General features: G+C 41.7%; 1 protein-coding gene across 9 annotated transcripts in view; it reads right to left on the reverse strand.

Annotated features, from left to right (window-relative positions):
• Positions 1–14,184, reverse strand: part of CADPS2 (calcium dependent secretion activator 2) — a 316,209-nt gene that overhangs the window by 247,601 nt on the left and 54,424 nt on the right. For all 9 annotated transcript variants that reach the window (XR_008449684.1, XM_054065620.1, XM_054065610.1 and 6 more), the window contains exon 2: positions 1,357–1,470. Coding sequence is in view for 8 of the 9 variants with exons in the window: in XM_054065620.1 (XP_053921595.1) it covers positions 1,357–1,470 (114 nt within the window). In the remaining variant the exon portion in view is untranslated. The remainder of the gene's footprint in view (positions 1–1,356; positions 1,471–14,184) is intronic.

Raw genomic sequence — 14,184 nt, forward strand, 5'->3', positions numbered from 1 at the left:
ACCTGGTCTGGACACCCCCTACTATCAATTCAGGCTGGAGGATGATGGGATTGAGAGCAGCCCTGCAGAGCAGGTCTTGCAGGTCTTGCAGGTTGAGAAGCTCAACATGACTCAGCAGTGCATGCTTGCAGCCCAGAATGCAAATGGTATCCTGAGGCTGCATCCAAAGAAACATGGCCAGCAGGTGAAGGGAGGCGATTCTGCCCCTCTGCTCTGCTGTCATGTGACCCTACCTGAGTAGTATGTACAGCTCCAGAGCCCTGAACGTCAGGAGTACGTGAACCTGTTGGAAGGACTACAGTGGAGGCCAATGAAGATGGTCAGAGGGATGGAACATCCGTCCTATGAAGACAGGCTGAGAGTGCTGGGGTTCTTTAGCCTGCAAAAGAGAAGGCTCCAGGGACACCTTAACTGCAGTCTTTGAATACTTAAAGCGGGCTTATACAAGAAACAGTGACAAACTTTTTAGCTGGGCTTGTTCCAACAGGACAAGGTATAATGGTTTCAAACTAAGAGAGGATAGATTCAGACTGGATATAAGAAAGAAAGCTTTTACAATGAAGGTGGTGAAACACTGGAACAGATGGCCCAGAGAGGTGGTAGATGCTCTATTCCTGAAAACATTCACGGTCAGGTTGGACGAGAGCAACCTGATGCGATTAAAAATGTCTCTCCTCACTGAAAGGCAGTTAGACCTTTAAAGGTCCCTTCCAACCCACAAACTATTCTATGATCCTACGAATTTGCACTGCCATTTGCTAAAAGTAAGAAATAAATTCTCTTGCCATATGCTGCTGATGTTATAAAAAGGACAGTGAACTGTCCTCTTAGTTTGAAATAGGACCCGTCCCTTAGGCAATTAAAACTATATCTAAAGGTATGCACTGATGGCTGTAGGCACTGAACATGCCAGAACTCAAGCGCTGGCTCAGCTGTGTGAAAGCTTCTCTTCTTTGGGAAGGGAATAGGCAGTTCCTCTTAATAAAACTCTGCATGGTAACTAAAAATCATAAGACATATTTCTCAAGATATTAACTTACAAGCGAAGTGCTGATTAAAAGAGGTAACTTAGACATATGGAGAGTAAGATAGTGGTGCCTATTTGTATCAAATGCTGCCAGAAAGATTCTTTGCACACGCACACACACACCTCCGCCTCAAAAAGGGTGAATATTTTCCAGTTCAGTTTATCTCTTGTGCCCAGGCAGTGGATTTCAGCTTTAAAAACGACAAAGCTGGAGTAGAAGGTTTGGAAGTTCACAGTCTTTGAAACTTAAAATTCCTTTCTTTGTATATGCATTAGAAGTGAACCTATGAACTTTTTAAACAAGACAGAAAACAAAGCACACAACTCACCTCGTAGTAACTTCGCACAGCATTGCAAAATGCTTCATCTGCCACAATTTGTGTCTCCCCATTCAGAAAGGCCTGGAAGCGTTCCTTCAGTATCTGTAGCTGCTGCTTATTGAGCTACATAGAAAGGAAAAAAAAAAAAAAAAAAAAAAGGAGGGATGAGAACATTATGAAATGCAGTTAGTCTTGAAGTAAAAATATGCAGCACTATACACACTTGGAAGCTGGCTCCTTAGTGCATCACAGCCCTTCAGAGTCCCATCTGGGCAAACCAGGTTGCTGCAGCAAGTTAGGCCCACACTCAGCATGCAACTAAACCTTTACTCTTTCCATTGTGTTTTGGGGATGCAACAGGTATGTCTGCATGCGTACTTCTGAACAATATTTTATATATGCACATGGCGAATAAAATGCCTGACCTTCCCCATGGCCAATAAAATGTAGCGCTTATCTCCAGTCTTCAAATATGTCAATCTTTTCAGCCTTCAAATAAGTGAAAATGAAGTGAGATGTCTCCATTTTTTTAAGTAATCAAAGTGCAACCATTGGCATGTTTTAACAAGCATGGTCACTGTGAAGATAATGGATGACATGTTCCCTCTGAAGAAAACAGACCTCTAGCCACTGATGTTATACCACTATGAACAACGTGAAGCAACAAATCCTGAGGAACTCCAAGATTGGGAGTTCCTGAGGAACTCCAAGATTGGGTCTCCAAGATCGATATAAAATTGCTTTTGGTGGATTTCATATCAAAGTTGAGTGCATTTTGAAATTTTTTTTTTCCAGCACGCACTTGTCCTCACAGGGGACTTAAAAAAAAAGAGATGAGCACTCCTGCAAACAGTGTGCCACTGGTGAGCAAGCAGCTCCTATCCCATGGAATAGTCACAGCTCTGCCATAACAACACATGGGCTTCCTGCCAAGGCAATTACAGAATATGTTTTCATGCTTGCAGACTTCATTCTTTAGGTGATTTGCTTTTCTATTACCCACATATTAAACAAAAATATTATGAATAAAGCAACGAAATATAAATTGAATTCTGATTTCCTCATTTCTAACCATCATAGTGCAGCAAACTGAAATGTTCTTAAAATATTTATGCATGGCTTTCATACTCAGTACTTCAGGTAGTAAGTAATTCTAAAGGTTGAGTGTCATTTGAGGATTACTGTACATTTCTTGAATTACTTATGGTCTACTGCAATAGTCTGGGGTTCTTCCACCCTCCCACTCCCCTCCCTCCCTCCATCCAGTTATAGGGGATTAAAGTTCTCCTGCAAAACTTAAAAATAGTTCCAATGGAAAATATGAGAGGCTACATCTTGCACTAAAGATGATCTGCAGTCTGGTTTACAAGTCTCAGTTACTGTCATATATAGAGATGCAGTTGTATTAACTGCTGAGATACAGAACAATTTATAGCAGTCTGCTGTAGCATACAGTCCCTCTAATTTTTTGTCAGAATGTTGAGTAAACAGTGAATTCTCACTCATCCCTTTTTTTTTTTTTTAGTTGGTCATTTTTAATGGATTCATTAACACTCTTCAATTTGCCAATTTGCAGCCAAATGCCTAAAAAACAAAACCCCCAAAACCCCCAAAACCAGAACGGCAAAGCAAAAGCAAAAGTAAAAGCAGAGTAGCTTAGAAGTGCAGAGAAAGAGGGAAGATTAACTGTATTAGAGTGCCATAGTAGCAAATAATAAGAAACAGGCATCTGTATAGGACATCGGCTCTTGAACACTGCCAAACAGCTTAACCTCCTGAAATCTGGGCTACTTCTGAAGTTGTCCATCTTGGTTAACAAGGAACAAGAGATTAGGACAAGATGCATTACCAGAATCTCAAGTGAACTGCTTAAACTTAAGTGCAATAAGCCTAGTCAGATTCCCTCTGGCAGGAGTTCACATAAAGGAGATGAAAATTCTTCTGCAGCAAGACTATCTTTCCACTGCATGTACCCTTTCCTCCTTTCTCCTCTGTACATACTACCTTTCCATACATGGCAGACCCTTGCTTTCAGTCTTTTGCCATTTTTTTTACATCTTTACCATCAGTGCCCCTGTGTCCACATATTAACACTAATAGGAAGAACCATGATCAGTAAAATAAAAATAAAATTGACATTACTGCATGTACCCCCAAATGTAAACTGAACTCCGAATATAGCTGAAGATTATAGCAAAGCCTCATTGACTCCACCGTTTCTCATCAACGCTGCTTCAGTTTTGTATAGTTTATTTGGATTTTGCATGCTCGGTATGAAAATTGCTGTCAGGACTCTGTGTGATACTTCATAAGTAACTACTGCTGTTTCATGGGAGAATGTATAACTAAATTCTGGCAACCCAGAATATCAAGTTTGATTGTGTTCTGCAGAATGACTGAAGAAAGCAAAGACCAGATTAAGGGAAAACAAGATTAACTGTCCTCAAATTTTCTTTCTTTATTGCAGCCACAGTACAGTAAAAATTTTCTTCTCTTCTATCTCTGTGCCTTTTGCAAAAGGTAACATTTATTTTTCATGTTACATATACTAACCTTAGCAGACTATCAAAGCATGAAAACATGCATTTAAGATAGAATAAGCTTCTCGAAGAGCTATTTAATTAAATGAAGAATAACCTTTTTTTTTCAAGTTGCAGCAGCAATTTAACTTTTCATAATTTACAGAGTAATACAAACATAACAAAAGAGCCTCAAGCACTTAAGTACTAAAAAAATTTCTCACCTCGCATTTAACATTTCAAAGGAGTCTTACATATCCCAATATATTCCTCTTTGAGCACCAATTTAAAGATTTGCCTTTTCCCTTCTAAAATGAAACTTGGATACGAAAACCTAGAGGCATTTCTGTTTTAGCTCCACTCATACCTTTAAACAACTTCAATAAATGGATTTTACACACAGCTTAAATTATTACTTTTATAAGAAGTTACATTTCAAACAAATCTGGCAGTTTAAGTTGTTCCAATGTCACAGGCTTTACTTCATTAAATAATAAACTCCAACATTCTGAAGGAAAAGTGAAGCATGTATGTATTTGTAACAGTAACACGGCTTGTCTGCTCTTTGAAAGAAAGAAAAAAATTAAAACTCTAGCTTCACAGAGTCTGATGCCAGACCTGGAGCACATTTGTCTGCTCCTCACTGTCCAAGTCCACAGAGCAGCTCACTATTGCCCTAAATATATGCAGCCACAGTAGCGGGCAAAGACATAACTCGCAGCACAACTGTCCCCTACAAACCTTTGGTCTTTAAAATGGAACAGTTTAAAACGTGGTCTGTGTTTTAGTCACAATCAGCCTCTTCCTCCCCGCCCCAGAGCACCGAGGCTGCTGGCTGGCAAGGACAGCCTGCATCTGACCCTGCTGCCCCTAAGTGCTGTCACCCAAAGAGCTGGAACTGGAGGAGTAACATTCTGAGCCATTGCCACCTTGTGGCAATGTTAGAAATAGAGCAAAGAAATAACCACAGGTTGCATGTCTTTACATTCCGAGCTGGGATCTGCAGGACTACCAATAAACCCCTGACTTTAACAAGAGCAACAGCATTGATTCTTTATTCCCACACTACGGTGTGAAATTACTTCCTCAGGCCACATGGCTATTTTAGGAAAACAGAGCCATTACCTGAATTCTCACCTGCAATGTATACAATCTGTAGCACCAAATACGACTCCAGTCTCTGAACATCTCCTAAAAATAAGTGGCTTGGTTATTTCAAAAGCATGTCATTTTTACCAGTGCCCTTAACAGCAGCAGCTGCTTCTGGAGACCCTCAGCCAAAACTTGTTCTGGTTGGAGCTAAGGCAGAACCAATTCTCTAACATTTCAGCTAAGCCTCTTGTAAATAACTTCATTTTCTGAAAGTTAACTGCATGTTTTTCAGACAGTGGCCATCTCTGGAAGTGATAATGGCTGATGTTTATCACCAAGGTAACAGGGCACTGGTATGTAGAAAGTTTATACTTATCCCTATGGAAACCGAGGCCATCCTCTAATTGGTGGAATGCCAAGTCAAAGGGGCTGAAAAAGAGTCACACCTGCAGGGAAGAGTGGACAGGACAGGTGACCCAAAACTGACCAGGTTATTTCATTCCATTTAAGTCATACTCAGTATAAAGTTGAGGGATTGCAAGGGTTGAGCTCTCTTCTTTGACAGCTGATATCCAGTGAGGACTTCGTCCATCTGTCTATTCCCAATCCCCATCTGTGCATTCCTGAATCCAGCTCCCATCTGCCGCTTAGTCCAGTCCAGGATTTTCCCTGTGTGTGCTCTGCAGTGTCAGTCATCAGGGGAGTTCAATTTGTTTGTTTGGTTTTTAATTTATTATTTTCTTATTATTATTTTCATTTTTATTATTATTGTTTCATTAAAGCTATTTTAGTTTCAGCTTCCAACCTGCAAGTCTCTCTTTCTCTCATTCCCCTTTCCCCATGAGGGGGAACTGGGACCACAACTGACCAGTTAGCTGTTGGCCAGGTTGAGGGAGAGGGGGAAGGTGTATTAAACCAGGACAAAACTACATTTCTTGAGATGAGAGAAGAGTGGAAAAAGAAATAACTTGGTAAGCATTCCTCAAACAGCTGCCTTTCCCTTCCATTTCAGTCGGGAGACAAATTTGCATCCCCTGAATGAACAGAAAAGAAGGTATAAACAAATCCATTTCCATCCAACTTCTTACACACTTTCTGAACATGTTAAGTTAAGCATGTATGCACTTCACATGTTTTTTGATGGGTTCTTTTACGTAGTTTCATTTGATTTCACTCTGTCTTGAAAGGTAGCTGGTTAAGTGTTGTTCTAACTGCTAATTGGAAGGTCTCCCCACCTTCCAAATTCCTCCAAACACAGATCAAAGATGTCAAGTCCAGGGACTACCTTCCTATGGCTCGGTTTCCCCACTCAGCTGTGTGAAGATACTGGTCAATCGACCACAGCAGCCTTTCCTCTTCCCAAGTAAGCCTTAGAAATGGCAAGACAGCATCTAACAACACCTGAAACAAACTCTGACTCTACTGCTAAACAAGATTCAAGAGTCACCCAGGACTTCATACCTGACAAACCCTGCTGTAACCCCAACTTACCAATATCACCCATGGACGGCTATATCCCAGCCTGGAGTCTGCAAAGTCACATGCATACCCCCTCTAAGAGAGTGAAGGGCAGGGCACAGTACTTTAAGCTGAACTCACCACTACCCTCTCCTTCCAGGAAAACAAAACTCCTGTGCCACATCATTGCCTGTTATGAGCTTTTTCTCACATGGATGATGAGAATAAGCCTGCAAAGCAAACAGCCAGTTTTAAACAGCAATCCTCACTCCACTTCCCCTTCTCCCCTACACTGCCTCCTCTTCCAGTATCTGTCTACACAAACAAGAATATTACTTATGTTTCAGAGCAGGGACAGAGATTGTTCATTTATACTGAATTACTCAGGAGATCATCTTCTGAGGAAGCAGATTAAATAAATAGTATTAGAGAATCTCAGTACTAAGACAGGGATGATGTCTGTGTTTACTGTGTTGAATTATGCAGGTCTTCATCTTGTATAATAATGGTCCTATACAGCATGTGGGCGGCACATTATATACGCTGTCCTTTACAATTCATTGGATAAACCGTTTTGATTTTTCTAAATAACAGATAAATATTTTGCTGTCACTTAGCAACCTTAGACATTCTTTGAGTTTCTTAGAGCTGAAGTTATTCCAAGTAAAATAGTGTCCGTACGTATTCTGTGATTCTGTGATTCTGTATTCGGTTTGCTGTCACTCAGTGCCAACTACCTGTATACATACTCATTATGCAGCAATTCATTATGCAGCAGAATTAAATATTAGATTTCCAAAATCAGCTAATACATTTACCAAACACATTTCTCATTCTTTATAATCAAACAAATACAACATGCCATTTACCATTCATTGGTTTGCCACTTGCTTAAAAACCAGAAACACTACCAATAACGTAGTGGCCATTCAATTCCACTTGCAGTGTATTTCACTAAGTTAGAAATACCAAATCACAGAATTGATTAGGTTGGAAAAGACCTTTGAGATCATCAAGTCCAACTGTAGACCTAATGCTTCCAAGTTATTAGAATGAAATCTGTTAAATTTTTAGAATTAAATCTGGCCAAGGATGTCAAGGACAAAAAGAAAAGCTTCTATAGGTATGTCAGTGATAAAAGGAAGAACTAGGGAGAATGTGAGGCCTCTCCAGAAAGAAACGGGAGATCTGGTTGGCCCAGATATGGAGAAGGTTGAGGCACTCAAAGACCTTTTGCCTCAGTCTTCACTGGCAAGGGCTCAAGCCACACCGCCCAAGTCGCAGAAAGCCAAGGCAGGGACTAGGAGATCAAAGAACTGCCCACTGTAGAAGATCAGGTCTGAGACCATCTAAGGAACCTGAAGGTGCATAAGTGGGGGGACCTGATGAAAAGCACCCACAAGTTCTGAGGCAATTGATGAATGAAGTTGCTAAGCCACTATCCATCATATTGGAAAAGTCATGGCAGTCTGGTGAAGTTCCAACTGACTGGAAAAGGGGAAATGTATCCCCATTTCTAAAAACGTTAGAAAAGACAACCCTGGAAACCACAGGCCAGTCAGTTTCACCTCTCTGTCCAGCAAGATCACCAAGTAGATCCTCCTGGAAATTCTGCTGTGGGACATGGAAAATAAGGAGGCCGTTGGTGACAACCAACACGGCTTCACTAATGGCAAACTGTGCCTGACAAACGTGGTGGCGTTCTACAATGAGGCCACAGCACTGGTAAATAAGGGAAAAGCAACTGACATAATCTACCTGGACCCGTCCAAAGCATTTTGACATTGTCCTGCACAACATTCTTGTCCCTAAACTGGAGAGACAGAGATTTGACAGACAAATGATTTGGTGAATAAGGAATTGGCTGCATAGTAACCCTCAAAGAGTTGTGCTCAATGGCTCGATGTCCAAGTACAGAATGGTGACAAGTGGATTTCCTTGGGAACTGGTATTGGGACTGGTGGCGTTTAATCTCTTAGTTGCATACATGGAGAGTAGGGATCGAGTGCACCCTCAGCAAGTTTGTCAATGACACCAAGCTGCATGGCATGGCTGACATGCCCGAGGGAAGGAATGCCATCGAGAAGCACCTTGAAAGGCGCAAGAGGTGTGCCTGTGCAATGCCCATGAAGTTCAACAAGGCCAAGTGCCAGGTCCAGCACTGGGGTCGGGGCAATCCCAAGCACAAATAAGGCTGGGAGGAGAATGGATTGAGAGTAGCCCTGAAGAGAAAGACCTGGGGGCGCTAATGGATGAGCAGTTCAACATGAGCTGGCAATCTGTGCTTGCAGCCCAGAAAGCCAACAGTATACTTTTGAAGTGTGACCAGCAGGTCAAGGGAGGTGATTCTGCCTCTCTACTCTGGTCTTGTGAGAACTCACCTTAAGTACTGCATTTAATTCCGGAGTCCTCAGCACAGGAAGAACATGGATCTGTTAGAGAGAGCCCAGAGGAGGGCCACAAAAATCATCAGAGGGCTGGAACACCTCCCCTGTGAGGACAAGGCTGAGTTTGGCTGTTCAGCCTAGAGAAGAGAAGACTACAGGGAGACCTTAAAGCAGCATTCCAGTACTTGAAGGGGGCCTATAGGAGAGCTGGGAAGGGGCTATTTATCACGGATTGCATTGATAGGATGAGGGTTAATGGCTGAAAGAGAGTAGATTTAGATTAGATATTAGGAAGACATTTTACTGTGAGGGTAGTGAGGCATTAGCACAGGTTGCCCAGAGAAGTAGTGGATACCCCATCCGTGGAGGTGTTCAAGGCAAGGATGGATGATGCTATGAGCAATTTGATCTATTGGAAGGTGTCCCTGCCCATGGCAGGGGAGTTAGAGCTAGATGATCTTTAAGGTCCATTCCAACTGAAACCATTCTATGATTCCATGATCCTGTGTTTCTAAGTTCACCACGAAACCACATCCCTAATAAGCACCACATCTACACATCTTTTAAATTCCACCAGGGATGGAACACAACCATTTGCCTGGGCAGCCTGGTCCAATGCTTGACAACCTTTTCAGTGAATAAATTTTTCCTAATATCCAATCCAAAACTCTCCTGTCACAGCTTGAGGCAGTTTCCTCTTGTCCTGTCACTTCTTTCTTGGGAAAAGAGATCAAAACCCACTTCACTACAATCTCCTTTTGGGTAGTTGTAGAAAGCAATAAGGTCTCCCCTCAGCCTCCTCTTCTCCAGACTGAGCAACCCCCCCAGTTCCCTCAGCTGCTCCTCATAAGACTTGTGCTCTAGAACCTTCACTAGCTTTGTTGCCTAGAACACGCAATATTTCTATATTTTCTCTATCATTAAATCTGAAATATCTTAAATATTTTCACTGTCCTGAGCAGCAAGTTCAAGTTTCTTCATCAGGATTGCAAAACATTTCATAAAGAACAGACGGTTCGAGCACTGGCTTTCTTCAGAGAACAGAGGGGATGGGACAAAATTCATAGGCAGTGAGCAAAGACAGTCTGACTTATGTGAAGGAATTTAACGGTACTACACTGACTGCCAAAATATAGAACTGAAGGTCAGATTGGCCACTTGAGAGAAAAAGAAGTATAATGAAATGGAACTTTTGGGAGGAGAGAGGGGGAGGAGGAAAAGGAATATAAAATCAGAAATCCTCAGACTTTAGACAGAAGAACGAAAAGATATAAGGAACTGTTGAAAAATCTAACTACTTAAAAGTTCCTCATAGCAATGGTAGATTTCTTTATTGTTGAAAAAAATTGTCAGCTTTTTACAGACTAATCCACACAAGGAAAGAAAGCATCTGCTACATGTTTGTCCTAAACGCAGTAAATATCACATACCAATAAAAGCTATCTCTTCTGAGATGAGGTTGTCAGTGCAGTTGCAATCATTTTCTTTGTACTTACTCCTACTACCTGACATTTTCTGTAGAATTTAGCTGACAATCATCAGCTAGATTTATATTACTGTATTTGTTTCTTCTGTGCAGCAGACTTCACTGATCTCCTCTCAGTCTTGAGTAGTTGCATAGACACTCTACAACTAGGCCAGCTATGTTTTGCTGCTGTCCCTCATGCCACCACTGTTTCGGGCCATCTCCCATGCAGAGCACGCACTGGCACTGTGGCTTTACTTCCTTGAGGCTGCCAGAGCCACAAGGAAAACAGCGATCCCTGAAAGCTATGCAAGCAAAGCGTCCAATCATAAGAATCATAGAATAGTTTGGGTTGGAAGGGACTCTAAAGATCACCTCGTTCCAATCCCTCTGCCATGGGCAGGGACACCTCCCACTAGATCAGGTTGCCCAAGGCCCCATCCAACCTGGCTTTGAACACCTCCAGTGATGGGGCAGCCACGACTTCTCTAGGCAACCTGTGCCAGTGCCTCATCACTTTCATGGTGAAGATATTCTTCCTTATGTCAATCCTAAATCTGCCCCTCTCCAGTTTATACACATTGCCCCTCGTCCTATCACTACAAGCCTCTGTGAACAGTCCCTCCCCAGCTTTCCCACAGACCCCTTTCAGGTACAGTCAAGAAATCTTATGACGGCTCATGCAGGTAACCATACAAATGATGCCTAACAGAGATGCACACAGTGATCCTCGCCATGGTGAGAACCTCAGCTACCAGTGCCTTTCCAGAAATGAAAACCAAGGGAAGTTTTAGAGGTATGTAGATAGACATACCTCTCTGACTCATGGAGCACATTGGCATTTCAAACTGTACTGGACTGAATGGATTTGCTTCACTTTCTGCCGCATTGCTCCTGTCTTCCTCCTCTGCATTCACATTTTTTTTCCAAACTGTGCACCCCTAGAACTATTTGTCAGAAGACCAATTTACTCCAAAAATCGAGCTTTCTCATTTTGCAAGACTTCTCTGCATATAAATTAACCTACCAGAAACAGCTTTTTCATACCTCAAGAGCATTGCACTGAAGAGCTGTTTGCCGAAAACATTACACCAGGACATTTTGCCAGCAAAGATCTTTCAGTGTAACTGAGGAGGCTACAGCAGAGTTGCCTGAAGCAATGAAAGCATCAGCAAAATACACGTTCCTCCAATCTACTCTCATCTTTCCAAGGCTGACATTCATGTTCTGCTTTAGCCCACTTTCTAAGGAGACACTGTGATCATACAACCCTTCCGCGGCTGTAGAAGTGTTAAAGGTCAGGTTGGATGGGGCCTTGGGCAGCCTGATCTTGTGGGAAGTGCTCCTGCCCATGGCAGGGGGGTTGGAATTAGATGATCTTTATGATCCCTTCCAATTCAAACCATTCTGATTCTATGAAATATCAACTTTTCCCATATACACATGTAACTTCTGCATACATTTCTCAGTTTCTACCAGTTCTGATAAAAAAATAAGTGTTTATGCTTTACAGATAATAAGATTTTCCCTTCTCTGAAAAATTGGAATTAAAACAAAATCCAAATTATTTTTCTCAGTGACGGAAATGCAAGCAAAATCAAGAGATTGTAATTTCTGTTTGGCATCTGGCAAACAGAAGTTATACGCTCATCACACTCTGTGGCAACATGTTTTGGGACTAGTTAGGCTTAAATTCAAGGAACAGAAAGGATAACAATAAAAGTTGGAGTAAAAACCAGAACAAAATATCTATTTTTTTTCTGGGTTCTGATAATGTTTAAAGAAATATTCCATCAAACTAGGTAATTTTAAAAAATATTTTCCACAAAAAAAAAAATCTACTTTCATTAATAAGCAGCATTGAGTCCATATTCCATCGACCTTCCCTGTGAGGGTTATGAAACAGAGAAATTTAGGACAGATGAGACCTCTAGAATTCATCTAGGTAAACGTCCTTCTCAAAGCAAGGCTAGCTCTGAGGATACAGAATGCTGTTCAAGATCTTGTCTAGACTAGCTCTGTGTAATCTGGTCCAGTGCTTTTTCTGGTTTCTCCATCCCCCAATATACAGTCAGAAGTTCCTGTGTTGTGTGGCATGTGACTATTCCTTCCTCTTTTCTTCTTGTGTGCCTCTAAAAAGAGTCTGGCTCCATCTTCCCTATAGCCCGGTCTCCCTTAAGCACTACAAGACAACAGTTAAATTCTTCACCTGACTAAACACCTCCTCTTGTTTATGTCTTCTGCATCTCTAAGCATATGAGGGGACCCTGATGGACTTCTTCCAGTTTGTTGATACCATTCTTCTACCGAGGCACCCAAAATTGGACAGAGTATTCCAGATATGGCCACAGCAGTATCAAGCAGATGGGAAAATAAACATACTTCCCTTGACTTCCTCACTGCACTTCTACCGGTACAGCTGAACATGCTGCCACCCTTCATTCCCCCAACTCACAATCCATTTGCTCTCCACCAGGATCCCCAGGCTGCTGAATACAGCCAGCCACACTCTTGCCTGTGGGCATGAATGGGTCTCTTGCCTGAAAGCGTGGCTTGGCTTTTGTCTGTACAGAATGTCTGGAGATTTTTATTGGCTTGTTTGCCTAGGAAGTCAGCAGTTCCCCGAGCAGAGGCCCTGCCCTTCTGCTGTCAAATAAATGCTCCTTTCAATCTGATGTTATCTGAGAATGTGCTGAGGTTGCATTTGAGGTTCTTTTTACCAAACTAACCTATGCTTGATTACTACACTTGGCATTTTTTGGTCAGTTCACCTGTATCCTCCTCCCAGCTTATCACTTTGACAGAAACAAGAAAATACCACTTCTTTATGGAGACTGGAAAGAGAATTTGACAATACATAATGGCAGCACCAACAGGTATTTTCAACTAAAGCTTTCTGGTTTCCCCAGAACCAGGCAGGAGCAGACAGTCCACAACACTGAATCACTCTTCAGGTTAATGGCAATAAATTCACACTTAAAAATTATCTCATTAATCATATGCCTTCAACTCCAACTAAAAAACTGATGTCAAGAAAATTCAACAAGATTAGTGGATAACAGACACGTATCAACACCTTGTCAAAGTACATTGTAGGTAACAAAAATCTACTTGGGAGACTAGACAAGTGTTTGGAAGAGAAATCTACTGCAGATTACATGCACACAAATGCTACACACTAAATAAAACCCAAGTTCCTCCATCTGTTACTGGATATTCCTGAGATTAACATAATTATGGGAATTACTACATACACTTGCTCCATTTTCAGTCTCCTCTTAGGCATCTGATTAAGGCCACTGTTATAAATGGTGTAGCTAACCCAAGTGACCTTCAGTTTTGCATAGCAAGGACACCACTGCTACAAAAGAGACTGCAGCTTTGAATGAGCTATCCAGGTAGCGCCTCATCTCATCTCATCTCATACACTGCATTTGTCACATACTCTCCTACCTTGGAAACCTGTAGTGGGAGAAATTTCTAATTTGAAATCCTTTCCCGAGCCTCTCATGAGAAGCCTTCAAACATTTCCATCTCCTACTTTTTGACAAGCCTCAGGAATCCATTTAGCACAAACATCTATATACGATCTGAACAATAAATACCAACATCTGCATGGCCATCAAAATAAACATTTTCTCTGACAGACACATCTAAATCCCTGAATACATTTATTATTCAGCACATAATATGATTTTGAACCAGCACAACAGATGATCTCATGAAAACCACAGGGATGAAACTAAGCAACTGCACATGGCAACCAACTTGCACAAACATTTCCTTAACAGCAAAGGGAGCACTTCTCATGAAAGTGCTCCATCTCTAACCTCTCTGCCACATCTCACAAAGCTATTTCAGAGAACTAATTTTCACAAACCTAGAGGACTGCAATAGTCATGAGCCCAAGAAAGTT

The sequence above is a fragment of the Cuculus canorus genome, chromosome 1 (genome assembly GCF_017976375.1).
Source record: "Cuculus canorus isolate bCucCan1 chromosome 1, bCucCan1.pri, whole genome shotgun sequence".
Classification (NCBI taxonomy): Eukaryota; Metazoa; Chordata; class Aves; order Cuculiformes; family Cuculidae; genus Cuculus; species Cuculus canorus.